The following is a 27,591-nucleotide window of genomic DNA, read 5'->3' on the forward strand; positions in this document are numbered from 1 at the left end:
CCAGCATGACTAAGCCACTTCTGGTGAACCAGAGCACTGCACGGAAACGCCGTTTACCTTCCCGCCAGAGCGGTACCTATTTATCTACTTGACTTTTGACATGCTTTCAAACTGCTAGGTTGGCAGGAGCAGGGACTGAGCAACGGGAGCTCACCTTGTTGCTGGGATTCGAACTGCCGACCTTCTGATCAACAAGTCCTAGGCTCTGTGGTTTAGCGCCACCCACATCCCTCATCTCTTGCTACCTGTGAAAAGTAGCCTTCATGTGCAAGAGTTGGAACTCTGCCCTTTCTCCATGTGTTATCGATGGCCTCACCTCTGAGATGTGCTCACATGCCATTGCCCCTACATCTTACAGTTCATAGTACAGTACTTGCAAACAGAATATGCAGACCAGCCTATAATGGGTTTCTAGTTAAAATGAAGCAACTCAATTAGACCAGCCTCCAGGAGAAAAAGCAACAGCCAAATTGTACCTGTTCTCCCAGGTTGTTGTTGTTGTTGTTTTTTTAGAGGACTGAGTTAAGAAGGAGATATGTGAATTGAGTATTTAAAGTCTCCTGCTTGATTTCACCTTGCTTTTGGTGTGTTATTTTAGCTGTTTTGAAGGCTTTATTGTATCAGCTGTAGTTTTATCTATTTCTGTGTCAAATGTTTCGAATGAAGGATAGGACAGAAATGTGTTTAATAAATAGTCACAATATTCTTATTTCTTATCCACATTTGGTGCCGAGTAAAAAACAGGGAAATGGCTTAAAAAGCTGAGACTCATCTGTCTCCGGTGATGTTTTTTATGTCTTGTTATAGCTTTGTTTGATGTGCTCCATGCAAAAAACAAAAACAAATTATTGCATTTGCTTTCACACAAATATTATGTGTGATCCGTATAGGTTTGAACCTCTGGTGCAGGATATTCTGAAACGGGACCCTCAAAACCCAAAATTTATTTTCAGATGAGTTTAGTGTACTCTTGAGTTTAGTCTTTCCTCATCAGGGCAGGCTCCAAATTTGAGAGTCCTTGGCAAAGTGGGCACTTCCTTCATCAGTGGCCCCTGTGGGCTTACCTGGGAGCAACGGCAAATGGAAGCAGGTAGTGAGCAGAGGTAGAAGAGGCAGCAATGTTTTCAGCAGCGGCGGCGGCTGGCTGGAATTAGCTACCATTTGCATTTTCCATAATGATCCAGAGGGATGCTGTGCCAGGGATACTGTGAGAAATTTTAAAAGGTAGCTAGCACCTGTCTTTAAAAAAGAATCTAAAAGAGGGTTCAGAACAGGAGTCAATGGTTGACCTGCAGGGGCTCAGGCAGGTACCCAAATAAACAGGTGGTGATGCCAGTCCTGCTCCCCATCTTTCAGATAAGCCATCCTCTTGAAGGAACTTTTTATCACATGTGGTGGACCTGCCCCAAGGTGAAAGGCTTCTGAATTGAAAAAAATGTTGAAATATACATTTATAAAGAAACCAGAGGCCTTTCTTCTTGGAATAACAGGTTTGGAATTGCCCAAGAAAGATGTTAATTTATTTTTGTATGCCACAACTGCCGCTCAAATTTTATTAGCGAAAAAGTGGAAAACGCAAGAATTACCTACGGTGGAAGAATGGCAGATGAAGATGATGGAGTTTTCGGAGCTAGCCGACCTAACCGGAAGAGTCCGCGAACAGAAGGAGGAGGAGTATCAGGAAGAATGGACAAATGTAATGATTATTTAGTTAAATATGTAAAATTAAATTAATTGGAAATAGCTTGCAGATATTGAATTGGCTTAGGATTTCATATAAGTTAAGTGATGAATCAATATGTTTAATTTTAAAATTAAAAGATATAAGGATGTTAATATTTTAGTTAAATTTCATAAGAGCTTTGATTTGGAAAACCGTTAAAAGGAAGTGCATGGGAATTCAACCAAGGGAAAGCGAGGAAGTCACTTAACAATGTTAATAAGTGTAATTTTAATAAGTTTATGATCCATATTTGTTTACTTGTTTGTTTTGTTTATAATTTTGTGAAAATCAATAAAAAATATTTTAAAAAACAACAGATAAGCCATCCTCTCTCTTGATTTCCATCTTGTATCCTTTTCTTTTCCCACAGCATTGCAGCGATACTTGGATACTATCATCATTGTCGTCGTTCGTTCATTATTTTCATCTGAACAATATGAGAATATGTAAGTCTTAACAGCTGCATGGAAGTGACTAATGCTAACCTAAAAGGAAGAGGGGAAAGGATTAATTCTTAGTAGCACAGGAAGTTGCCTTATTCTGAGTCAGATCAATGATCCAGCTAGCTCAATAAGGACAAGCCAAGGTTTCAAGACTACAGATGCCAGGCATTGAACCTGGGACCGGATACCCTGAGACACAGCCTTTCCTTATTCTTTCAGTTTTGCTGTAAAGGTAAAGGGACCTGTGACCATTAGGTCCAGTCGTGACTGACTCTGGGGTTGCGGCGCTCATCTCGCTTTATTGGCCAAGGGAGCCGGCATACAGCTTCCAGGCCATGTGGTCAGCATGACTAAGCCGCTTCTGGCAAACCAGAGCAGCACATGGAAACGCCGTTTACCTTCCTGCTGGAGCAGTACCTATTTATCTACTTGCACTTTGATGTGCTTTTGAACTGCTAGGTTGGCAGGAGCAGGGGCTGAGCAGCGGGAGCTCACCCCATTGTGGGGATTTGAACCACTGACCTTCTGATTGACAAGTCCTGGGCTCTGTGGTTTAACCCACAGCACCACTCGCGTGTACATCTTCCTTAAATGAAGAGCTGGTCTACTACACATGCAACAGAACCAGATGCTTAGAATACACATTGTACCACTTCTGACTGCAAATTATGGTGGGGGAATCACATTTTTAAAATATATGTAAATCCTCCTTGCAACCGCCCACCCCAAAATAATAAGGTAGCACATCATAGAGAAAAGTTCCATTCGAGCCTCCTCCCTATTGTGCTTAATTTTCTTCCATAGGGAAGCTCTCAAAAAATTGATCTCCCCACTGATAGTTCTCATTCTGTTGCATGCTGGGGCTGAACCCAAGTCCTTCTGCATTTTGCTACCTTATTTGTGGGCAGGTAAAAAGGAGGATCATTTCTGTGATTTTGGGGCTGTGTGCTACATGGGTGAAATTGGAGTAAGGGGGACTTACCATCAGTGCCAAAGAGGTGCTTGCTGTTTTTGCCATCCTCTGGGTACAAAGTTACATCACACATCATTCCCAGATAGCTTTCAAGCCAAACGCTCTTGGCTTAGAAGCATTGGCTCATAGGGAAAATAGTAACTTAAAAGTTTAAAAATAATACCATGAGGTGGATTCAGAAGGCTCCTTTCCATGAGCAGAAAGGGTGCCATTATATATTTTCTTTTTTTAACTTATTCTTTATTATTATTATTTATGATTTTCAATTTTATACATTTCAATAATTTTACAATCATTTTAACATTTCAAAACTCAACTTTCTTTCTGCGGTTCCTTAAATTTATTTTTTATATTTTCTGCGTATTCCAAATTGACTTAACTTACTCATTTATTCATCTACTTTAAATATATACTCTTATAAAACTGCAGGTTATTACAATAAACCTGCCAATGTTCTTATCTGTTTACAGTTTATTTGTAAATATTCAATAAACCATTTCCATTCTTTTATGAAAAGTTTGTTATCTTGCTTCCTCATTCTTCCAGTAAGTTTTGCCATTTCTGCATGTTCCATAAATTTCTGTATCCATTCTTCTTTTGCCGGTACTTCTTCTTTTTTCCATTTTTGGGCAAGTAACATTCTTACCATTGTAGTCGCATACAAGAATAAATTTCTATACATTTTGTGTAGTTCTGTCCCTATAATTCCAAAAAGGAAAGCTTCTGGTAAGGGCGCCATTAGATTCAACCCTCTACTTTGAAACTTACCCTTATTTTTTTACATTGGTGCATGATGGAACACACTTTCGGAATTACTTCATGACAAACTATGTGCATTGAGTTAATTCTTAAAATGCAATAGCGTTGACTGTTGAAGCGAACACAAAATGGCACCTCTGTCTCCTCCTTCCCAATTTCTATGCAGGGCTTCACATTTCTGCTGAACAAGTGGGGGTGGGGTGGGGAATATAGATCTACACCAGGATAATGCCCCTGTGGATCCTGCTGTCTGAGGCAGTCGCCTCACTTTGCCTCATGGGTGTGCCGGCCCCGACTGCTGTAGTTTCATAACAACCCGTCAATGTTGCTTTCCCCTAATTGTTTGGGTAAAAATGTATTTTCCCACAAAAGCGAGCAGGGTTTTAATGCAGTTGGCAAGCCAAGTATCCAACCAACCTTTACAAACAATTGCATATTGTTTCGTTCGAAGCATCCGTGAAACTGTTTACATGATGCGAAGCAAAGCCTTCCAACACTGCATTTCCAACTGTGAAAAACAGTAATAGGAAGTTCTAGGATAAATAACACATGTACATGTGTCATGACAACATAGCACCAAGTGCTGACCTAGAAACAAGGATATTACCAAACAAGGGTGGGGTTGTGAGGCTTTCTGGGGGCACCTGTTTTCTCGCAGACTGTATGTGCAACTTTGAACAAATAAGTTTGATCGCCAAAGACCATGCACAGTTCCAAAACTGGCTTGCTTGCTCTCTAATTATACCGGGGGTGGGGGGCAAAGTTCTTAATACGATATTCTACTATGCACTTCATACCAGAGCAATAGAAAAGCATTCTGTCATATTTCAAGAAGCAGGACTGTCAATCTGCCTCAAGTAAAAGGTAAAGTAAAGGGACCCCAGTTAAGTCCAGTCACGAACGACTCTGGGGTTGCGGTGCTCATTTTGCTTTACAGGCCGAGTGAGCAAGTGTTTGCCTGCTCCACAGACAATTCTTCCGGATCATGTGCCAAGAATGACTAAGCCACTTCTGGTGCAACGGGACACTGACACCAGAGCAGTGCATGGAAACGCCGTTTACCTTCCCACCGGAGCAGTACCTATTGATCTACTTGCACTTTGGGGCATGCTATCGAACTGCTAGGTTGGCAGGAGCTGGAACCGAACAACGGGAGTTCACCCTGTTGCGGGGATTTGAACCTTTGACCAGTGGCGTAGCGTGGGGGGTGCCAGGGGTGCCGACCGCACCGGGCGCAACATGGGCGGGGGGCGCACTCGCACTAGCAGCTCTCTGCCCCTACTAAAATCCACGCGTTAGGGAGCCCGCGCTCGCTTGGCTTGGCGAGGAGGTCGCGGAAGGGGGAGAGCGAAGCCTTCTGTTGCGGGCAAAAAAAGGAGAGGAAGCCGGGCGGGTGGGCTGGCTGGGTGGCGGGGGTCTGGCTGCGCCTGCTGCTGCCGTTGCCGCTGCTGCCGGGCTTTGACAGCTTGGCGAAGCGGAGGGAGAGGAGCTTTATGGTAATTTGAGCCGAGCCGAGCAGGGAGTCTGGCCACCTCGCCTGGTCAAAAAGGAGAGCGGAGTCTCCTCAGGGCGCCCTCAGGCAGGGCAGGGCAAGGCAAGCAGAGCAAGGAGGAGAGAGAGGGGAAGGGGGGGAGCAGCCAGGAAACACCGCGGTGTGGAGGGGGAATCAATTAAGGAGAGAAAGCGAAAAGCCTTGGAGAAAGGGAAAAAAGGAAAGAAAAGAGGCAGCTCCGGCAGAGCGCGGAGGAAAGAGAAGCCTCGCTGCTGCTGCTGCTTGGGAGAGTAAATTACTGTACTTGCCTTGCCCCGGGTTAGGGGGCGCAAATTACTTGCCTTGCTGATAACCCACGCTACGCCGCTGCCTTTGACCTTTTGATCGGCAAGCCCAAGACTCAGTGGTTTAGACCACAGCACCACCCACATCCCATCTCAAGGAAAGCAAGTGCTTAACACAGACGCACACTTAAAAAAAAAAATCTACTGTCAGTTTCATAGCACCTTACAGTTAGTTATATATCCAACATGGTGCCCAACGGTCAGGGGTAATTGGAGTTGTAGTCCAGCAACATTGGCCATTCCTGGCCTACATAAGCAGGGCCATGGCCCCAATGAGCTTAAATCAGGCTGGCCCAAGGCAATTTGCCATCTGAGGAAGAGCAGCAAATGATAGTGCCCACTCACCCTGTGTCAAGTTGCATGGGCTCCAAGGAAAGTCAAGTTGTTTAGGGACCTGGCACAGAAAATCCCACAGTACCCCTCCTTTCTGGCAATAAAAATACTGTAGAAAAATTAAATACCGGTAACTCACAATTCGCTGGTCTTTTGTGACAGCCAAAATTGGCTGCATAAGGTAGTTTTCTCAACTCCATCTAATGGTAGGGCCGGCCTTGGTCATGAAAACAGAAGGAAGAACAGAAGGAAGGGTGGAGAGACAAGGCTATGGAGAGACGAACGTAGTTACATGGGCTTAAAAGAGGGACCCATCACCCCTGATGACTGGTCGTGCTGGTTGGGACTGATGGGAACTGGACTCCAACATCTGTAGGGCCAAAAGTTAGCTACCCTGATGTAATTCACATGCTCCACATGGTTACACTTTGCACCTGCTATTGGTATGGTATAGGATCAAACCACACACAGAAAGGGTAGCTTTGATACCACACTGACAAGGATGCTGTGATTACAGATATCTATCTTACAAGGTGACATTAATTATATAGGAACTTTCTAATCATGTGGGCCGTGTCTCTGTTTTACCTAAGGTGACTTCTTCCTGTTACCATAGCTAAAAGTAGAGCGTTCACAGGGCAATTCAGGTGAGGAAGCCTTAATTATGGAATCTTGGGGAATGTCTTCTTATAGCACACTAATCTCCAAACTGCTACCTGTCAATGTACCCTATATGATAATTCTGATTTCTAAGAGTTTTTTTCCCCCTTAGGGAAACAAACAGGTGTGTATTGAATTATTTTCTTCTGTAACTGATATTTTTAACACAGACGGGCTTTCTGTTCATTTCCTGTCTCCTCCTATTCATAACTGCATAAGCAATGCCCACTTTTTGTCTGCTAATTTCATTATTATGCAGTCTTAATGATCTGTAAAGTGGGAGTATGGTGGCGGTTTAGTGTAAAAGCAGACAAACCATTTTATATCATCTCACTAGATGCTTCCCACTCTATATAACTTTATGACCCATCTAATTTCCATTATTTTCACTCAGTCCGATATGCTGTCCAAACTGTGTTAACAACAGCTCTTTTAATATTGTTGTTAGCTGTGTAATTTGATGGCCTTTAACCTTTACCGGTAGAAAAATTGAGGATTACCTTCCCAGAGGATTTTTTCCTCAGAAGCTTCTGTAGATCAACACAAGGGCCAGCTTCATGGTGGCATGTTTCACCTCTTTTGCATGCACATGCCTTCACGTGGCTGCAACACAACTCTAGGGGACCTCCGACATCCACAAATGACACTGGATTTCTGATGATATGAAGTATGTAAGTTCGTAGGCAAGTTGCAGATGTGTTAACCAATTTGTGGACAGAAAACAGGCAGACCTGCTGTTCCTCAGGCTATACATGCACATGAAAGGGCCTTCAGATTATTATTTTTTTGGAGGGTCAAGTGCTTTACTATGGATTTTAGAAGTCCAAGATGCACGTGTGGTTGACACTAACTTCCCTGCTCCTTGCATTTAAGCTGATCTTATCAATAAGTAAAAGGGAAACTTGAACTTCTAGTGAACCCACCTTTCAGGTTGTTTTAGCTGTCAGGAATCTTATTTTCAAGGTTTTAAGGAGAACTGCTTGCCAAAAACTAACAAGGAAACTGGGTTAAGCGATGAAGCCTTTTAGATCAAAGATCCATCCAGCTGGAAGACGGTCTGTAGGAAAACAGGCAATCCTAATTCCAAAAGTGAAGAGAAAGAGCACTTGATGAACCACTAATCATTGTAAGTGAATTAAGTGTAAGTGTTCTAAGAAACAGAAGGATAATTAGGGACCTTGAACTACGCTGTTTCACGTCAGACCCAGTTAATGTAGTCCTCAAGTCACCTCCATATGCTTTTTGGGATTGGAACTATTTAAAATGGAGGGACAACAAATGAAAACTCAAAAAGCATCATGATTCCATCTTGTTCCATTTGGACAACAAACACAGAAAGATAATAGCTTACATGAAACATTGATCATGTATATTATGCTACTGTATAAAGTATTAGCCAACTAGAAAACTACCCTTTCTATCTTCTGCTTTGTGTATTTAACCATGTGCCCTGTTGAAGGAGCTGCATATGTTTAGCCTGGAAAAGGAGATATGATAGCCATCTTTAAATATCTCAAGGGAACAAGCTTGTTTTCTGCTGCTCAGGAGGGTAGGACTAAAACCAATGGCTTCAATTAACCAGAAAGGAGATTCCGACTAAACATCAGGAAGAACTTTCTGACAGTAAGAGCTGCTCGACAGTGGAACTGTCTCTTCCTTACATGGAGGTTTTTAAGCCATTGATGCTTTAGCTGAGATTCCTGCATTACAGGGGGTTCAACTAGATGACCACTGGGGTCCCTTTCAACTCTACAATTCTATTATTCTATGATACCCAAACTATGCTAGGGCACACTAATGCGCCATGCAAAGAGCTGGCATGTATGTGCCTTGGAATATTATTTTTTTAAAAAAACTAAAATTAAAAATAAATAAATTTATTTTTTTAAAAAAAATTAAGCCAGCCTCTTGGATGTATCCACCATTCTTTGCCCCCCAGAAGTGGCAATGCCCGATGCCTTATGCAGTTTCATATATTGCTGGAAGCATTAACTTGAGGGAGAAAATATGGACACACTGGAAATTTTGATAGATGTTACTTTCAACATAAATAGGGCAATTGCTATCACACCTCAAAACTTAGTGTTATCAGTGTGTGTACACAGACACACACACACAATCTGAGACAGAGCCATACACTAAATATAAGCAATGCAGAAAAGATGTTATTGCCTCCTGGTACAGAGTAATAATTAATAGGTCTGATACAATATATGCTGCACATAGAAAATGAAAATATCCATTCGATTGAAGAAATATTTAGTTCTGATATAGTTGATATAAACACATTTGTCAATGATACAATATTCTATACAATTCTTGATGCACATTTTATATGCATTAGAATAAATAAAAGCATATCTGTTATTGAAAACAAATATGGAGTGTAATCCAATACATATCTACTCAAAGGCAAGCCCCATTAATCGGATTTTATCTCAGATAAGTGTGTATAAGATTGCCACTTAAATTGTTCTAGCTGATACTATCATTATGACAAGTACCCTGTAGTCTTTAGGACATATGTCACACCACCTGAAGAGTCACATGAGGGTAAGAAAAAAACTATAGCATCCATTTTTTTTTCAAGACAGGGATTATCTAGTCTAGCATTTATATATATATATAAAAACACCACATAGGCTTTTAAAGAAATCATAGTTTAAAAATAAGCTTTTATTTATGAACTCAGCTCCCTTACAAAATGCAAATGTAATGCTAAACAAATCTATGTCACTTTACGGCAATTATAGTCTTTCACATTGGTGAAAATAGCCCTGTGCGCGAAAGCAATTTTGCTTGCAGGAATCTGCTCTTGCATAAGGAAAAAGAAACCAAATCCTTTGCGAGCCTCTTCCAATTAAAATTCTTCAAATTTTACGTTTTTTCCACTCTGGCTTGTCATCTGTTTCATCTTCGTCTGATTCTACTTCTGCAAAAACTGCTTTTGGCTGGGTCCTAAAAAGACATTAAAGAAGAATGACGATTAAAAAGGAGCTCTGCAGAAGTTAACAACTTTGTGTTTACCCATGCAGGGCTTCAGAGGCCAAAACCAGTGCTTTGAATGGAGTCTGGAAACGCGCTGCAAACCAACAAAGATCTTTCAGTACTGCTGTGTGGTGTGATAGGGGCAATCTGCCCCATTTCAATTTTGTATCTCATTCAAGTTATTTAATTGCACTGTCGTCTCTGGTATTTTTCCAGTCTTCAAGGGTTTTTAGTTTTGTGGGACAGCTCTTTAAAGTTTGTTCACTATCTCAGCCAGGGATGGGAAACTGGAGTGGCACTGGTACCACAGACTCATCTTCTGGAGGTGCCCCTCCTCACAATTCCCCTTCTTATTCAGAGTCCTTCACCCCCTGGCAAAGGGGAATCTAACTCTAGGGTCATGACACAACACCGATTGGAGTCCTCCTGGAAATCTGGTGGTCTGAGACAGCCAATTACATTTACAACTGCACTACTTGCTATACAGCTTCCAAGATATACCACACTTCCTCAGTCTCGTACAAGGATAGCTAACCTGATGCTCTCCAGATGAAGCTGGACTACAGTTCCTTTCATCCCTGTTGGTTATGATGTCAGGGACTGATGGGAGTTGAAACTCCAACATCTTCTGGAGAGCCATGGATTCCCCATCCCTGGTCTAGTCTCTGCCCAGGGCAAGTTGAACTACAGTGGTACCTCAGGTTAAGTACTTAATTCGTTCCAGAGGTCCGTACTTAACCTGAAACTGTTCTTAACCTGAAGCACCACTTTAGCTAATGGGGCCTCCTGCTGCCGCCGCGCTGCCAGAGCACAATTTCTGTTCTCATCCTGAAGCAAAGTTCTTAACCTGAAGCACTATTTCTGGGTTAGCGGAGTCTGTAACCTGAAGCGTATGTAACCCAAGGTACCACTGTACAGTCATACCTCGGGTTAAATATGTTTCGAGTTGAGCATGTTTGAGCTGCGCTCCGCGGCAACCCGGAAGTAACTGAGTGCGTTACTTCCGAGTTTCGCCGCTTGCACATGCGCAGATGCTCAAAATGATGTCACACGCATGCGCAGAAGCGGCGAAAAGCGACGCACGTGTGTGCAGACGTGCCGTCGCCAGATACATTTACCTCTAGATGCGAACGGGGCTCCAGAATGGATCCCGTTCGTATATAGAGGTACCACTGTACTGGTTGAATGAGAAGTTTCTACTCCTCGCCTGATGAACTCTGTTGACTTTCCAGTTGGAATGCAGTTAAGAGAAGAGACGGAAATACACATTAAAGGTGCACATTAGAAACAGTGCACACGTCTCATGGAATTTGCTCATTAATTGCACTGCGTTTTGGCAGCTGCCGGAAAACAAAAACAACTAATTTCATATGAACACATATTGTACCCAGCACACAAACTCAATGGATTGGAAGTTGGACCAAGACACTGCCAGCATATAAATAAATTTACACCAAGTCACCACCGGATGTTTGAAAACGACGACAACAACGAAAGCATTACATGCTCAGCAAACTATTTTTTAATACTTTGATTCCACAAACGTTTTCCATTTTAACCAGTGCTTAGTTAATTTTCACACTTAAAAATTGGTCAGGAATCTCCAAGCAGCGCAGAATGTTACTACAAAACTGCATCATTGCTGAACACACTCCAGCGTGTAATTAATAAAAGGCAAGCCAGTGTTGTTTTGGCTTTTGCGCAGTAGTATTTTTACAACATCAGAAGGACATAAAGTACTAAGTAGTTTCAGTTACCTTGGCAGTCAGTCTGTAAGGACAATAAGAGCCCAAGACTGTGCTTTTCTCTCTGGCTAAGGACTGCTTTTGCCAAACAGATTTGATAAGGACCCCACCCTGAACTCACCACTTGCCGCTTTCGAACAACTAAGTATCTAAGTGCTGCGAGTAAAAAGGGGGAAAAAGCACTGTAGCCAACTTGGCATACTGAGCCCCAGTAATGAATGACCTTCACTCGGATTCAGCAAGGCCTGTTCAGGCATAGAAGGAAGCTTCTGGGTGCAGACTATTCTGCAGGATGTAATCTGTGCAAACAACAAGACTGCTGCACAGAGGATAAATCTCAGAACTCTTAGGCAGGGCAGAGGATGTGCAATCTTGCCAGATTATGTCCACTAATCATCATCATTTTTAATTTGTATACCGCCTTTCTATCTTACAATACTCAAGGCGGTTTACAAGCTGAAGAAACAAAAAATGTACATCTTATAACAATCTAATGCAATACAAAGATGTGATAATAAAACATAACTTTAAAATAGGCAACCTCCATCAAAAAAGTAACATTCAACAATCATTAGAATAGTATAAAATAATAATATCAACATATAAAAGTTTAACAGAAATCCACTCAACAGTTACAATAATACCTAAACTATAATCAATAAAACAACGGCAAGCCACAGTACATAAAACAATACAATACACATTGAGAAGCAGAGGGTAGAGCAAGGCAGGTGGAAGGAGGCCTTGCCTGATGGAGTCTCTCCCCTCACAGTTATTCCTCCAGGAACAGCTCCTTTATGAGGAGACCCAGGGCCAGAGGGTGGGGCAAGGCCTTGCCTGATGGAGTCTCTCCCCTCCTCTAAGAGCCAGCACAGAAAGCAACCAAAAACTGTGTACTATATTCCAAGTGTGGTTGCACCATAGATTAACATGAAGGCATTTTGATATTGGCTGTTTTATTTTTGATCCCATTACTAATGATCCCCAAAATGGATTCTTTTTGCCATTGTAATTCACCAACTTGGTTCAGTTGTGGGAGGAATAGATCACAAGAGAATCAGTCCTACGCCACTGCCTCACACCCTTAATGTTTTGGCACCTGGGCTTAATTCAAAATCTTCACTGGGGGATTTCAAGTCTTCTCCGTTAGTAAGTGGGGCTTGATGAATACCCACAACAGCTGAAAAAGTGCGCAAGAAAGACCATAAGAAACTTTGCTTATGCTTTTCCTTGCATGTAATTTGTATAACCTGGACACCAGAGAGATTAGTTAAAGGTAAAGGGGCCCCTGACCATTACGTTCAGTCATGGCCGACTCTGGGGTTGCGGCACTCATCTCGCTTTATTGGCCGAGGGAGCCGGCGTACAGCTTCTGGGTCATGTGGCCAGCATGACTAAGCCGCTTCTGGCAAACCAGAGCAGCACACGGAAACGCCGTTTACCTTCGTGCCGGAGCGGTACCTATTTATCTACTTGCACTTTGATGTGCTTTCGAACTGCTAGGTTGGCAGGAGCAGGGACCGAGCAACGGGAGCTCACCCTGTTGCGGTGATTCGAACCGCCGACCTTCTGATCGGCAAGTCCTAAAACAAGCTCTACAATGCAGAAATCATGGTAGTTTTTTTGCAACAAGGCTGCATATCCTATCTGCTAGTTATTGTCCCAACAGCAGCACACACACACACCCTGCCCAGTGTTGCTATCTGATGTGTGCATGAGCAGTGTGCTCAACTTGCCTCCTGTCCACTTCACGCCCAGCTATACTCCTAACAAGAAACCGTAATGTGAGCCACCCACTGGGCACCGTGAGCCTTCTGAATTACTTCTGTGTTTTAAAACTTTAATGTTCATTACACTGCAGGTGTCAAGGATGAAATCTAATCATTGAGGAAGCTGCGACACCAAACACACACTAGGGATCTCCTTTAATGCGATGGAATGAAATGGACGCACGGCTTTTCAGATAAGGGGACATGCAAATTACGTTCTTAACAAGAAGAAAATTAAGGCATTGGTACATTTTATCTCCCCCGTAAGAAACAGTAGCTGCACCAGCAATGTCCTTAGAGGCAGCCTGCCCCTTGTAGCTAGGCAAGACTTGAACTGGGAGAGGCTTTTTCTCACACAGAGGATGGCAGATACAAGTCTTACTTGCATAGTCCTGTCTGTTGGAGCAAGTGAGCGGTTCCCCACCACTGGAAACACAAAGTCTTACTAAGTCAATCAAATTGCCCTTCAGAGTCTGTGCAATTAACTGTGCAATCCTATACATGGCGATTCAGTTTAGGAGGGTATATAATTGAAGCCTGAGTTATCTGCTAGCTTAGTTCTTGAGTGAGGGGACTTGTTATTTCTATTTAACAAATAGTACGGAACGCCTCATCGTCTTAGTCCAAGTGCTTTACATAAATAGGAAAAAATATTTATCAAAAATACCAATAGAATCCACACATTTTGAAATGAAGCAGGCACAATAAAACTACCAAAATATAGGTGGCATACACAGCACACATTTAAAGCATATTTTCACCCCCGCAAGATTCGGAGAATTGTAGTTTGTTAAGGGTGCACTCAAGGAAAGTCAAGAGGAAATAGCTGTGGCAGGAAGAAAAGTATGATTGGGCCTTATGAACAGCTTCCATTGCAATGGTTTTCATAAGCATCCTTTAGCTCTTTACATGAGCAGTGTAGGGCTCAGTCCACAATGGTTATAAAGCTAACAGCTGCACCACACTATAGGTGGCGACCGTTGGATGAGTTCTTATCACCCAATCAGGGTCAAGCTGAGTGGCAGGTTAACTGGTAAGGAGTCATTTGATTGGCCTGGGCCATACTGGCACTGGCTTTTAAATATTGCAGCAGTGCCTTGGGATGAACCCATGAAAAAGGGACTTAAAGTGATAAAGACTAAAGGGGCACCATGGTCTGAGGTGTTTATATGTAAATATTCATATATATTATTTATTTATACAGAACTAGCTATGCACCTAGCATCGTAGAAGGCTAAGAAAAGCAAATCCTTGTTGAAATCCAGCAAATGCAAAACCCACTGTTTTTACGAAAAGATTGCTGGACATGTCACAGAGGAGAGAAATAATTTACAAGCAGCAAATTCGTTCAACTGGTCATTCATGCTTCTGTAAAAACCATGCAGTGCTTTGTGAGCATGGTGTGGCGTACGGTTCTGAGAGAAAAACACGAACATCCTAATTTCTGCAACATCCCTGTATCTACAAAAGTAATGGCATGTTTATGCAAAAATTAAATAACATACGTAAAAGGTAAAGGACCCCTGGATGGTTAAGTCCAGTCAAAGGCGACTATGGGGTTGCGATGCTCATCTCGCTTTCAGGCCGAGGGAGCCGGCGTTTGTCTACAGACAGCTTTCTGGGTGGGTTTTTTTTAAAAAAAAACCAAATATTTTTTTTAAGCTCTAATTCTATTTTACTCATGTAGCATTCAAATGGGTTAGAAACTAGGTTTCCTTTAAAAAAAAAAAAAGCTGACATCCTATCTGTTTTCTACATTAGTGGCAACACTCCCAAAAAAGAGGCAGAGAATAGTGTTGTTAAACAGGTCTTCTGCTTATGTTCAAGTTCACCAGGGCTTTTAGGCATATCTGTATATGGATTTTACACACACACACACATCGCACTTAAGAAAGTTTCCTTACTTAGAATATGCTGGAGCAACCCAGTACGGGCTTTCTTCTGCTTCCTTTGCGTGCCGTAAAATGGCCTCCCGGGGGTTGCTATCATCGGTTTTATCCAGTGCAATATTCTTGACTATGTATGAAGACAGAGTCCCACCATGAGTCCCGACACGACCACCACGACCTAATATAGGAGAGAATGAACAGATGTGCAAAGTGGCAAGGGAAGAAAAAAAAGAGCAAACAGAAAAGGAAAAACTACAGTCGTACCTTGGTTTCCGAACAGCTTAGCAGTCGAACATTTTGGCTCTTGAATGTCGCAAACCCAGAAGTGATTGTTCTGGTTTGCGAACTATTTTTGGAAGCTGAACGTCCGACAGGGCTTCCTTGGCTTCCGATTGGCTGCAGGAGCTTACTGCAGCCAATCAGAAGCCACACTTTGGTTTCCGAACGTTTTGGAAGTCAAATGGACTTCCAGAACAGATTCCGTTTGACTTCCAAGGTACGACTGTAAAGGTAAAGGTAAAGGGACCCCTGACCATTAGGTCCAGTTGTGACCGACTCTGGGGTTGCGGCGCTCATCTTGCTTTATTGGCCGAGGGAGACCGCGTACAGCTTCCGGATCTTGTGGCCAGCATGACTAAGCCGCTTTGGCGAACCAGAGTAGCTCACGGAAACGCTGTTTACCTTCCCGCCGGAGCGGAACCTATTTATCTACTTGCACTGTGTGCTTTTGAACTGCTAGGTTGGCAGGAGAAGGGACCGAGCCACGGGAGCTCACCCCATCGTGGGGATTCGAATGTGACCTTCTGATCGGCAAGCCCAAGGCTCTGTGGTTTAACCCACAGCACCACCCGTGTCCCTTACGACTGTACATCCACGCACATGAGAAGTTGCATCAGCATCTACAAGCCTGTAACAGAGTTACAGGGCTGATTCAGTCTCCCGCAAAGAAACACACAAATGATCTTAGCAATGTTTTGCTTTCAAATTGTAGAAATTCTGGTTACCTGGTCCTGCTACCGGAGGTTCAGGTTTGTGAGATTTCATGGGATCCAGTCTATCCTTTTCAAGCTGCTTTCTTGTACTCCGCTGGCGTGGTTCGCGAAACATCGGAAGTGCATGAGCTAAAATAATAATAATATTATTATTATTTTACTTAAGAGACAGTGAAGTTAAAGAAGTTGGGGAGGGAACTTCTGGCCCTCCAGATGACCATGAACAACTTTCACCAGCCTGAACCAGCACAGTCAAAAGCCCAGGGATGATAGGAGCTGTAGTTTAGCAGCAAGAGGATAGGATGATAGGAGCTGTAGTCTAGTGTCACAGATTCCTCACCTGTGCACGGACAATCATACATGGCTTGATAATTGTATATACAAACTTGGCAGGTATGCTCAGGTGCAAGTGAAATGGTTAGTTAAAAGAAAATAAAGCCAGGCATTACAGAAGCCCTGGGTGTCTGGTTCTCCACATCTCTCCATAATTCAGGAGTGGAAACCTCAGGCCTGAGGACTCTCTTAAATCTGCCCTTTAAGACTCTCCCTAGCAACAGCCCCATCCCAGGCCATACCCCTTCTCCCCAGGCCCCAGCTTTTACCAGCCCTGCTCCATGCTGTCCTTGAGGGCTTTGGTCTGGATGGAATATACCCTTGAACTTTGATAATTCCTCTTGCTTGCATAGATAAAGGGATAGAAAGCTCTGGTGTTTGCATTCAGGAACGCTCAGAATGGTTATGCATGGGCACAAATCTGATATGCAAGTGTTGCCGATGCAGCCTAATTCAGCTTTTGTTAAGTTTATTACCCTTAATAAAAGTACATTCTGGCTTTGGACGGCTTCAGAACCTTAGGAATAAACACTTATTTCTTACATCTGCATGTTACGTGAAGCGTGAAAAGTCAAACTTTTGCTGGCAAGTGGCAAGCTACACAATTTTGCATAAAACATTTGAGGTTAACTATAAAAACCATTTCCATATGTGGAATGAAGGCTTCTTGAGGAATAATGAAGGAAAATGCCTCTCCTTGAAAAGTCAATGCCTCATCCCCACAGGTGAAAATGATGCATCTTAAGTAGATGGAGGATACAAAACTGAGATTACAATTTACTTTGCTAGAGTGGCAATACACTTTTGCTGGTGGGGTTAAATCCCACTTAGAGGATGGGGCTCATAGCACAGCCATCGCCACTTCTCAGAAAGACTGAAGAATGTCAGGCTAAGTTGCTGCTCTGCTCTGTTGTTCAGTCCTGTCATTGGGACCAAATGAACAGAGCCCCCTTTAAAAGCTAGAGAGCCAACATTTGGGTTTTGGGGAGGAGTGTGGCCAATTTAAGTCTTCCCTGACTCCTTCCTGCTGATTGGCAGGATTCTGGTTTTAAAGAAGGGCCCTGTAGTCCACTAGATCTGAGCCATGATGTACAGGGAGTTAAAAGGATGTATTTAAATAAACAGTTACTTTAAGAGTTACTTACGTGTTATAATGTAATCCTGCGTGAGGGTCTCAGCCTGCCTTTCTTTTCTTTTTGTCTTTACAACACACAATTTTGCTCCCCTAGAGAGGATTAAAAAAGAATAATAGTACAAGAACATGCATGCAAAGAGTTGAAAAGAAATGCTGGTGACGTTCCAAAGCTGTTTTTACAGGACAATCGTAATATACGTTTACTTGGAAGCAAGCCCCCACTGGGACTCACCCCTCCTAAATATCAGTGGCAAATTTTTTGTCACAAAATGAATTGTGCTTTGACCTTAAATCAGTATTTTGAGGTAATCTGTCTGCCAAGAACCCTCTTGAATCTCCTCCTTTAGGCTCACCCCACTGCAGGTGGAGAACGGCCAGGGTAAAGCATCTATCAACTCTCTGTTCCTTTTCATCTCTCCCTTGCTCCATGTAAATACCGTATTTAAAGTATTAAAGTAAGGGGAAATGTGTGTGCATCTTATGGGGCGAATGCAGGCGGGAGGCTCTGCTCAGCGCTCCCTTTAAAGAGCCGCATGGAGTGTGTGTGCGGCTCTTTGGGGCTTTTCCCCGATGAGGGAGAAAGGGTGCCCGGGAAATGCTGCATGCAGCTATCCCATAAGCCAGGACAGCCAGCGGGATCGCTGTGATGTGATCCCGCTGGCTGTCCTGGCTTCTGGGATTCAGAATATATTTTTTTGTTTTCCTCTTCCAAAAACTAGATCTTATGGAGCGAAAAATACGGTGCGTGGATGTGTAGTCATCTTATTATTAGTTGTAGCATCTCTGTGTGTTTGTGTGTGTGTGTGTGCGCGTGTGTGTGCGTGTGTGATCCCTGTCTCTCTGTGTGTGATCCCTGTCTTAAAAGTTGTATGATTCAACGTGGTGCATCAACTCTCATAAATGTCTCGATAACTGATCTAGGCAGGAACTCTCAGGATCTGTGGCTGTTTGGATGTGCTCACCATCCCAGACCTTTGGCCATGCTTCACCCCTTCATCGTCTGTTTAACACGCTGCTCGTTTTCCCTCCTTTTCTATTTTGTGGGAAGAAGGTTTTGTTGGCATAGTATGTAATGAATTTTAATATTTTTAACTACTGTAGTGTTGATTTTTGTGTACAGGCATGGTCCTCACAATAAACGGATTTGATTGATTGATTGATTGATTGATTGATTGATTGGCTAAGGGATGCCAGTAAGGCTTTGCAGGCAGACCTTTCTGTCTAGGATCAGGGAGGATATTAAAAATTTACACTAAAAGGAGGAAAGAGTAGCGGGGGGAAAATCAACTGAACCTTCTATTTTTCACTTTCACGTTTACTGCCCTTTTGATGCAAAGCTAATGAGAAGAGGCTGCCAAAATAGTGGGAAAGAACAGGAATTTGCCCATGTTTCCTTAATGTCTTCTTGAGTAAGAGCACAACTGCATATGTAGATCACAAACATGCAAACTGGGAGCACTTGCTGCTTAGCTTAAATCCACTGAGTAAGTTTATTTAGTTAAATATTAAGTAGACGAATTAAGGGTGTATCAAAATGCTTTGCACCCTCTTGCAATTCTTTTATAACTCATGTAAATCTATTTACGTAATTTATACCCTGCGCCTTCAACATAAATGCATGTTCCCATGGTGGCCAACAGAGGTGCAAGATACAAAACAAAAATACAATTTAAGGGTAATGATAAAAATAATTAAATAAAGCACACAAACTAATATGGCAAACTAAAACAGCAGCAGCCTATTTAGACAGGAAAATCAAAACAGCTCTAAGATTTTTTTTCTTTTTTCTTTTAAATGCTCACATTAGCAGCTCTTAAAAAGCTTTGGGAAAACAGGAATTTTTGTCTGGCGCCTAAATGATAGCAATGAGGTCTCCAGGAGGGCCTCCTTAGAGACAGCATCAGACTGTAAACATCCTGGTTTCGTATCATGGTTTGGAGTCCAAGATTAAACCACAGTTTCCAATTTCATAACGGAAAACTCTTGTTTAAAGTAACCAAGATACAAGTTATAAGATACAAGCACTGAAGCCAGGTTGAGACAGGAGGAGTGCATAGGGAATGCATGCGCACGATGCTCATTCTCAGGTTAATAAACCATAGTTTATAAAGTTGGGATCGTTGAATTGGAGCAGGCACAATGTGTCAGTGGTGCAACATTTCAGAAACGGGATTCCAGAAATTTAAAAAGAAGCAATACTAAGTTCCAATGGGAAACACGGCTAATTTGAAAACACAAACTGCCGAAAATGATTTGTAATTATCTTTTTGACCATGACTCCCAGTCATCTGGGACTGTTGGCTTTCCTTTATATGTAAAACTGAATAAATAAATATGCAAAAAAGGAAAAGGGAAACAGGAAAACACAAGCTGCCATTCCCCGCTCTTCGCCTTTTAAGAAACAGTGAATTCAAAGAAATCTCACATCTAAACATTTTAAGAAATAAGGTTCAGATGCAATTAATTAAATACCTTTGACTCTTGAAGGGGTCATAGTATACTTTAGCCAATCCATTCCCTGTACCAACCATGATTTGATTCAGCTTCGGATGCCAGAGACAACGGACAACACTCTGAAAAGTAACATTAGTTTTCGGTTAGTATTTTTTTAGTTCTGAAACCCAGGACAATACCTAGTTTTAGGAGGAGCTTCCCTTTTATTTTATCACATTTCACCTATCTTTATCTTCAGGTAATACTCAAGAGGTGCACAAGACCCTTAAGCCACAACGACTCAGCCAATTACACGTGTAGAAACCAATGATCATTTACTTACTTACTTCTACACCATACTACAGTGGTACCTCGGGTTACATACACTTCAGGTTACATACGCTTCAGGTTACAGACTCCGCTAACCCAGAAATAGTGCTTCAGGTTAAGAACTTTGCTTCAGGGTGAGAACAGAAATTGTGCTTCGGCGGCACAGCAGCAGCAGCAGGAGGAGGCCCCATTAGTTAAAGTGGTGCTTCAGGTTAAGAACAGCTTCAGGTTAAGTACGGACCTCTGGAACGAATTACGTACTTAACCCGAGGTACCACTGTACATACTTCCACAGCAACTGCTGTTCAGGTGGCAAATAAAAGTCTAAAACACCCCCCCCTCCAAGGGATCATTTTTTCCCTCTGCAAGATAGGAAATTCCTAAACCAGCAGTAGTAAGCAAGCATACCATTTGGAAATACAATATGCACCACTAACCATGATCTTGTGCCAGATGGAAAGGAAAAGGGGGCTTCCAAATTTAGGGTAACAAGCTAAATTGTAAAAGCCACATAACTTATTTAATAAGGGAACATAAAATACAATTTTATTCTAACTGGGAAGCCTAAATTAAATTTAATACGACTTTGGAGCCTGTTAAGGCATTCTGTTATAGGATTCCCACTTTGTAGACCAAAGGGACTCTGTAGGCATATCATATTGCCAATTTCTAAACCATTTGGACAACAATCCTACCTTTCCCCAATTTTGACCTCATTTCTAGTTTGTTTGAATGTTAAATATGGTTCATTTGCTTGCATGTACAGCAAAGTAAATTAATTTAGACATAATATATAACAATAAGGAAACAGACATGAAATGGATGAATTCCTAGATCCCAATTATTTCTGTTTACTCTTGTTTGTGTATGTTCGAGAAATTTGTTTTCTCTCTCTTGTATTTGTTAATTTGGAAATTCAATAAAAACATTTTTTTTAAATGGAAATAGTTCTGTTAATATTCTCCCAGAAAATATTTATGTGAATAATCAGGTCAGCTAAAACATGCTTGTTAAAAAAAAAGGTGACATTAGAGAACAGCTTTTGCTATCCTATCAAATATTCTTCAAAATTTGGAGTAGTAAAGCATAATCTGTGTTTGCAACTGGGCACTCATGCAAGAATCTGCTGGGAATGTTTGAAGTATAGGGATATCTGTTTTAGATATCCCTATACTATCTGTTTTAGTTCTTTTTCTTCCAGTCCCGTGCTGCTTTGCTTTAATGGCTTTGCTTTAATGATGTAATTATACACAGTATGAAGACTATTATTAATTACCTAAAAAGGTTCTACACATTTTGGCCAACCCTGTTGTTTCCTGACATTTGCCCCTTCCCCAAAAGGGAGGGATAGCTCTCTCAACTTGCACTGTCTCTTGGATTTGCAGTGTAAAATCAGAGACAATCTGTCAGATGGCTGTGGTGGTTGCTCGAGAGTAACCAGGCAGGACCCCAACCTGTTTTTTACAGGCTTTATTCTTGGTGCAAACTATTTACAGTGAAGAGCGTCGTAAGTTCAAGTCTGTCTCAATCGCTAGCAGAATCTGGGTGTGGTTGGTTTTTGTACCACCCCCAGCATAAAAGTCACGTCACCCCCAGCCTTTTCCACCCCTCCCTGCGCCAAAGACTACTGCGCAGAATGGGCATTGGCAAGGGCGTGCTTCCCGCCTCTCCGGCTTGCTCAGGCTCAGTGTTAAGGCTCTCCCTAGCATCCCCTTGCCCCTGCACTTCTTCTCCACTGGAGGTGGGGCTTTCCTCCTCGCCGGAAGAGGAACCGCTTCGCAAGATTTTCGGAGGCTCCCTATAACACAACTGCCCTTCCATCTCTCGTCTCTGAGCTGATGGCAGTTCCCTGACACAATCCCCTGGTTCCCTCCCTACCTTTGAGCTTGAGACGGTTGTGGTGACATCATTTCTGGAATCATGTTGCACTTCTGAAGTTAGCGCACTTAGAGGCACAGGAAGAACACCATACCAAGCCTCTCCTCCCCAGCTTCAAACCAGAAAAGGGACAAAACTATTCTCATAAGGCTTCATGCAACCTTAAGAAAATTTCCAGCTTCTGTCTCCAGTTCCAAGATCAGGAGGTTCCAAGATCAAGCTCGTTGTTTGTCGTTTTAACACTATGCTTCTGAGCATCTCTGAAGTGCACCACCAAAAACTCCAGCCTTCCTCTCATCCATGAAGAAGGCAAGGATCATCCCCACAGTTGCACCACCCACTCTGATGTCCTCCACAATTCCTGCACCTCTCCATCTCCAAAGCGAGGAGGAAGCTTAGGCTGGTGGAACACTTTCCACTGCAAGCACAACAAGAGAAACTGTGGACCTCCTGAGCCTAAAACGGTTGCTTCTGCTTGCAACTCATTGAACAACACTGTTGTTCAATGTGTGGCTGTTTCTTTAGATGTGCACTGGGATTTCAGCTATGTAGCGCTTCCTGCCTGAAAGTGTGGGATGCAAATATTCTAATAAAATAAAATGGAACATTAGGAAATGCAAAAAAGGAAAGTGTGCCTTTTCTTAATATGTACAGTGGTACCTTGGATTAAGTACTTAATTCGTTCTGGAGGTCTGTTCTTAACCTGAAACTGTTCTTTTTTTTAAAAAAAAAAAGATTTTTATTAAAGTTTCAAAAATTATATAAAAACAAACAAAACAATAATACAAACAGACAAAAAAGAAAAACAAGTATAATTTCAATCCCTTATTTTCTTATAACTTACTTCCCCGACTTCCTCATACCTCCCCTCTCTGTATTCCAATTTCTATTTTATTAATTCAGCAAATCCTTTCCCTTAATTTTCATTTAATTTTTGGCCTTTCTTTTCTTTTTACTTATCAATTACGGCTGGAAACTCAAGATAATATACAGTGGTACCTCGGGTTAAGTACTTAATTTGTTCCGGAGGTCCGTACTTAACCTGAAACTGTTCTTAACCTGAAGCACCACTTTAGCTAATGGGGCCTCCTGCTGCCGCCGCACCGCCGGAGCACGATTTCTGTTCTCATCCTGAAGCAAAGTTCTTAACTCGAGGTACTATTTCTGGGTTAGCGGAGTCTGTAACCTGAAGTGTATGTAACCTGAAGCGTATGTAACCCGAGGTACCACTGTACTGTAGTCTTGCAAATGGTCCCTTTCCTGGTTTGCCTATGATTAAGAATTGCTTTGAAGTGACCAGCTTTTTCTACCACTGCAAAGCCTCCCTTAACACCCTCTTCCAGATAAATACAGCTGTCAGGCACAGGTTCAAGACCAGATCAGTGTTCCCAGACTTCATAAAAATTAAAAACACAGAGCTAGGTGTTGTCACTTCATTGATGTTATTCAATGTATTTTAGTGAGGCATCTTATGGTAACAGAATTAACAGGAACAGGTAGAAAGACCTCCCATTTCTGTTTGTTTACTGGACAGTTGGCCAACTGCCTACTTTCGGTGGGGTTATATTCCACCTGAAGGAGCAGGTTTGTAGTCTGGAAGTGCACCAGGACCCATCTCTGTCACTAGAGGCCCAGATGACCTCAGGAGTGCCTGCAGTTGGTAAGACTGCTATGCTCATTTCTGGATGGCAATAGCCTGACCAGTCTTGTCCATGGACTGATAACCTCCAGATTGGATTACTCCAATGTGCTGTAAGTGGGGCTGCCCTTGAGGCAGCCCTGTAGTGAACTGACTGCTCACTGGGGCAAAATGTTGCCACTGTATTGCACAATGGTTGAAAGAATTGCACTGGCTGCCAATCAGGTCCCAGGCTAGGTTCAAAGTGCTGGTATTGTTGTACAAAGCCCCATATAGCTTGTGACGAGAAATATTGCCTTAGTCCCTACAGACAAAACAGATCACCGTGTTCTACAGAAGGCATCCTGGAGACCTCTGTTGTATTTTTGGTGCATACGAAAGATGTTCCTCTTTCAACTAAACTGGTAAAGTCTCCGTCCCAACTGGATATTGTTTTGGATTAAAATTGATTTTATGTATGTGCTATTGTTTCCAAGTGTTTTGTGTTTTCTAGAAAAAGTTTAATGTATGCAATTGTTTTAAATATCTACCTACCTACCCATCCTTCCATCTATCTTTTTTACATATATTATTATACTGTAAATCACTTCCTGATGTCTCATGTGAAGCGAGTCATAAATTTAAACAACAAATAAATTACAATCTTGAATCTGTACTCCATTTAAGCCCATAGCAGTGTGTTAGGAAGAGTTTACTTGGGAGTTCTGTAATAATGCTGCAAATGAGGCAGCTGATGTTTGAATTTCAACTGCACCCAAGAGACAAATGAGCTGAGTCAGAATTGTAGGCACTGTAATTAAAAGCAAGTCACAGGATCCGAGGCACTTCTGCAATCAGATTTTCCTTCTTGTACAAAATCAACTGGAGGAAGATTTATAGTGTTTTGCATAAACCAGCGCAAAACATTTGGTTAACCCTCTGGCCCCACTCGTTAGTTTGCGGCTCTGCAAATTTGGAACTCAGAAACAGTAAGTATTAGCTATACCTGAAGATGCAGTGTAAAATTCTATTGTCAGAATGCTATTACAGATTTCCTTAAAGCAGATTATTGCTGTGCTTTTCCAGTGGTTTAAAAGTGCCCTTTTACCATTTCCTCTCATAGTATAAAAGACACTACTGTTGTGTTTCAAACATACATGGATTGACTGTTTCCTAATATAGCTCTAAAACTATAAAATATTCTGGGGATTGTGAATGAGGACAATTGCAGCTCCTGAAAGAAGCAAAAGGGAGCTTCATTGCTGAGGGCAAAGCACTACTCTCCAGACATCTCTCTCTGGCCCTCAGAACTCTCTCAGGCCACACCCTTCTCTGGCCTTGCTTTGTGTGTTTTTGCCTGGCAATAATGTGCCCTTTGGTAATGTCTTTTGCTCCTGTGGATAGAGGACAGGGAGAAATCTGTTAAGTGTGTGTCAAAACTAGCCTACTGCAATTAGCATGTGGCCCTCGAATGGTTGCCCAGAAGGAAATGCAGCCCTCCAGGTGAAAAGGGTTCTCCACCCCAATTTGCAGGAAGGAGGTACTAACTGCTGGCAGAGTGTGTAGCTATTACAACAGTGGCAGTTGCGCCAGTATCAATTCTGCTAACCCTTCATCTTGAAGCAGCCCCAGTCACAAGTGTTTCCCAGTTTAACAATGGCGGAATCCAGTAACAACCCCAAACACTTTGCTAGCTAGTTTCTGAATACTACCCAGCTGTTTAAGAGAAAGAAATATTGTACCTCTACTGTACCTGATCTAACCCACTATGCAAGCAATATGCACATGCTTCTCTATGCAAAATGTACTGGATTTTTGTGATTCTCCTGCCATGTTTTAGAAAGGCATCATATGCTACCACAGAGCATAGGTTCTGTGCTCATTTGTGTCTATTAGCTTGCTACCACATACCTATGGGACCGCCTCTCCTGGTATGCCCCGCAGAGGACCTTAAGGTCCACAAATGACAACATTTTGGAGGTCCCAAGCAGCAAGGTGGTTAGATTGGTCTCAACTAGGGCCAGGGCCTTTTCAGTACTGGCCCTGACTTGCTGGAACACTCTGTCACAAGAGACTAGGGCCCTGCAGGACTTGACATCTTTCCGCAGGGCCTGCAAGACAGAGCTGTTCCGCCTGGCCTTTGGTTTGGATTCAGTCTGACCCTTATGTTTCCCTCCCCTTATGGTTGTGATCTATGGGCTACTTTTAAAATGAGGGTGCATTTTAAATTGCATTTTAACCTGTATTTTAAATTGGTTTCCCCCCGCCTATTATGTTCTTACTGTAATTTTACTGGTGTTAGCCGCTCTGAGCCTGGCTCTGGCTGGGGAGGGGGGTATAAATAAAATTTATTATTATTATTACCCAAGCCATAGTTGTGCTAGCTGGGGCTTATGGGGCTGTAGTCCAAAGTATCTGAAGGGCACCAGCTTGGAGAAAGCTGATCTAAAGGGCTGCATCTTCCCCATCTGGCAATATTCATAGAATCATAGAATCATAGAGTTGGAAGAGACCACAAGGGCCATCGAGTCCAACCCCCTGCCAAGCATGAAACACCATCATAGCACTCCTGACATATGGTTGTCAAGCCTCTGCTTAAAGACCTCCAAAGAAGGAGACTCCACCACACTCCTTGGCAGCAAATTCCACTGTCAAACAGCTCTTACTGTCAGGAAGTTCTTCCTAATGTTTAGGTGGAATCTTCTTTCTTGTAGTTTGGATCCATTGCTCCATGTCCGCTTCTCTGGAGCAGCAGAAAACAACCTTTCTCCCTCCTCTATGTGACATCCTTTTATATATTTGAACATGGCTATCATATCACCCCTTAACCTCCTCTTCTCCAGGCTAAACATGCCCAGCTCCCTTAGCCGTTCCTCATAAGGCATCGTTTCCAGGCCTTTGACCATTTTGGTTGCCCTCCTCTGGACACGTTCCAGTTTGTCAGTGTCCTTCTTGAACTGTGGTGCCCAGAACTGGACACAGTACTCCAGGTGAGGTCTGACCAGAGCAGAATACAGTGGCACTATTACTTCCCTCGATCTAGATGCTATACTCCTATTGATGCAGCCCAGAATTGCATTGGCTTTTTTAGCTGCCGCGTCACACTGTTGGCTCATGTCAAGTTTGTGGTCAACCAAGACTCCTAGATCCTTTTCACATGTACTGCTCTCAAGCCAGGTGTCACCCATCTTGTATTTGTGCCTCTCATTTTTTTTTGCCCAAGTGCAATACTTTACATTCCCCTGGCACCCTTCAAAAAGCAACCCCAGAAGACCTTCTGGACATTACATACAGGGACATTACATACAGGGAGCTGCTGCTGGAAGGGTAAAACCAATTGAAAATCTCCCACATGTATTGACTTTTGCAACTTCCTTCATGTATAGTCCAGTAGCATTTTCATCCCATGTGAGCATCACCCATCAGTGGAAGTTAAGTTATTTGAATGCTAAAGTGGCTCCGTGTTAAAATACCAAATAGTTTGGCCTTCACTGTATAAAAGGGCCTCAAGAGATGTGTTGCTCCCACAGAAGGATAAGCTTGTAAAACAAGCAAGATGATACCTTTTATTGGGCTGACAAGCCTGTAAAATGCAGGGCATTTTTATGCTTCATCATTACATTCCCAAAGGGAATAGTTCTCTCTTTTACTGCCTTGTCTCAAGAAGGACTTTTGTAAATTGACTCCTACTGGCAAGGCGGAACCTTTTGTAATCCAATTAACAGAGGCTTAGTTCTCACAGATGGGCAGAGGA

At 42.5% G+C, this 27,591-nt stretch overlaps 1 protein-coding gene across 1 annotated transcript in view; it reads right to left on the bottom strand.

Annotated features, from left to right (window-relative positions):
• Nucleotides 1-9,382: 9,382 nt before the first annotated feature.
• The window catches only part of WDR70 (WD repeat domain 70), a 110,004-nt gene continuing 91,795 nt past the window's right edge, over nt 9,383-27,591 (bottom strand). Inside the window, exons 14-18 of the mRNA XM_081929763.1 lie at nt 20,051-20,151; nt 17,589-17,668; nt 16,123-16,239; nt 15,134-15,296; nt 9,383-9,685 (exon numbers count right to left, since the gene is read on the bottom strand). Coding sequence (XP_081785889.1) covers nt 9,598-9,685; nt 15,134-15,296; nt 16,123-16,239; nt 17,589-17,668; nt 20,051-20,151 — 549 coding nt within the window. The 3' untranslated portion in view covers nt 9,383-9,597. The remainder of the gene's footprint in view (nt 9,686-15,133; nt 15,297-16,122; nt 16,240-17,588; nt 17,669-20,050; nt 20,152-27,591) is intronic.

Source organism: Podarcis melisellensis (assembly GCF_964234715.1).
Source record: "Podarcis melisellensis genome assembly, chromosome: 11".
Classification (NCBI taxonomy): Eukaryota; Metazoa; Chordata; class Lepidosauria; order Squamata; family Lacertidae; genus Podarcis; species Podarcis melisellensis.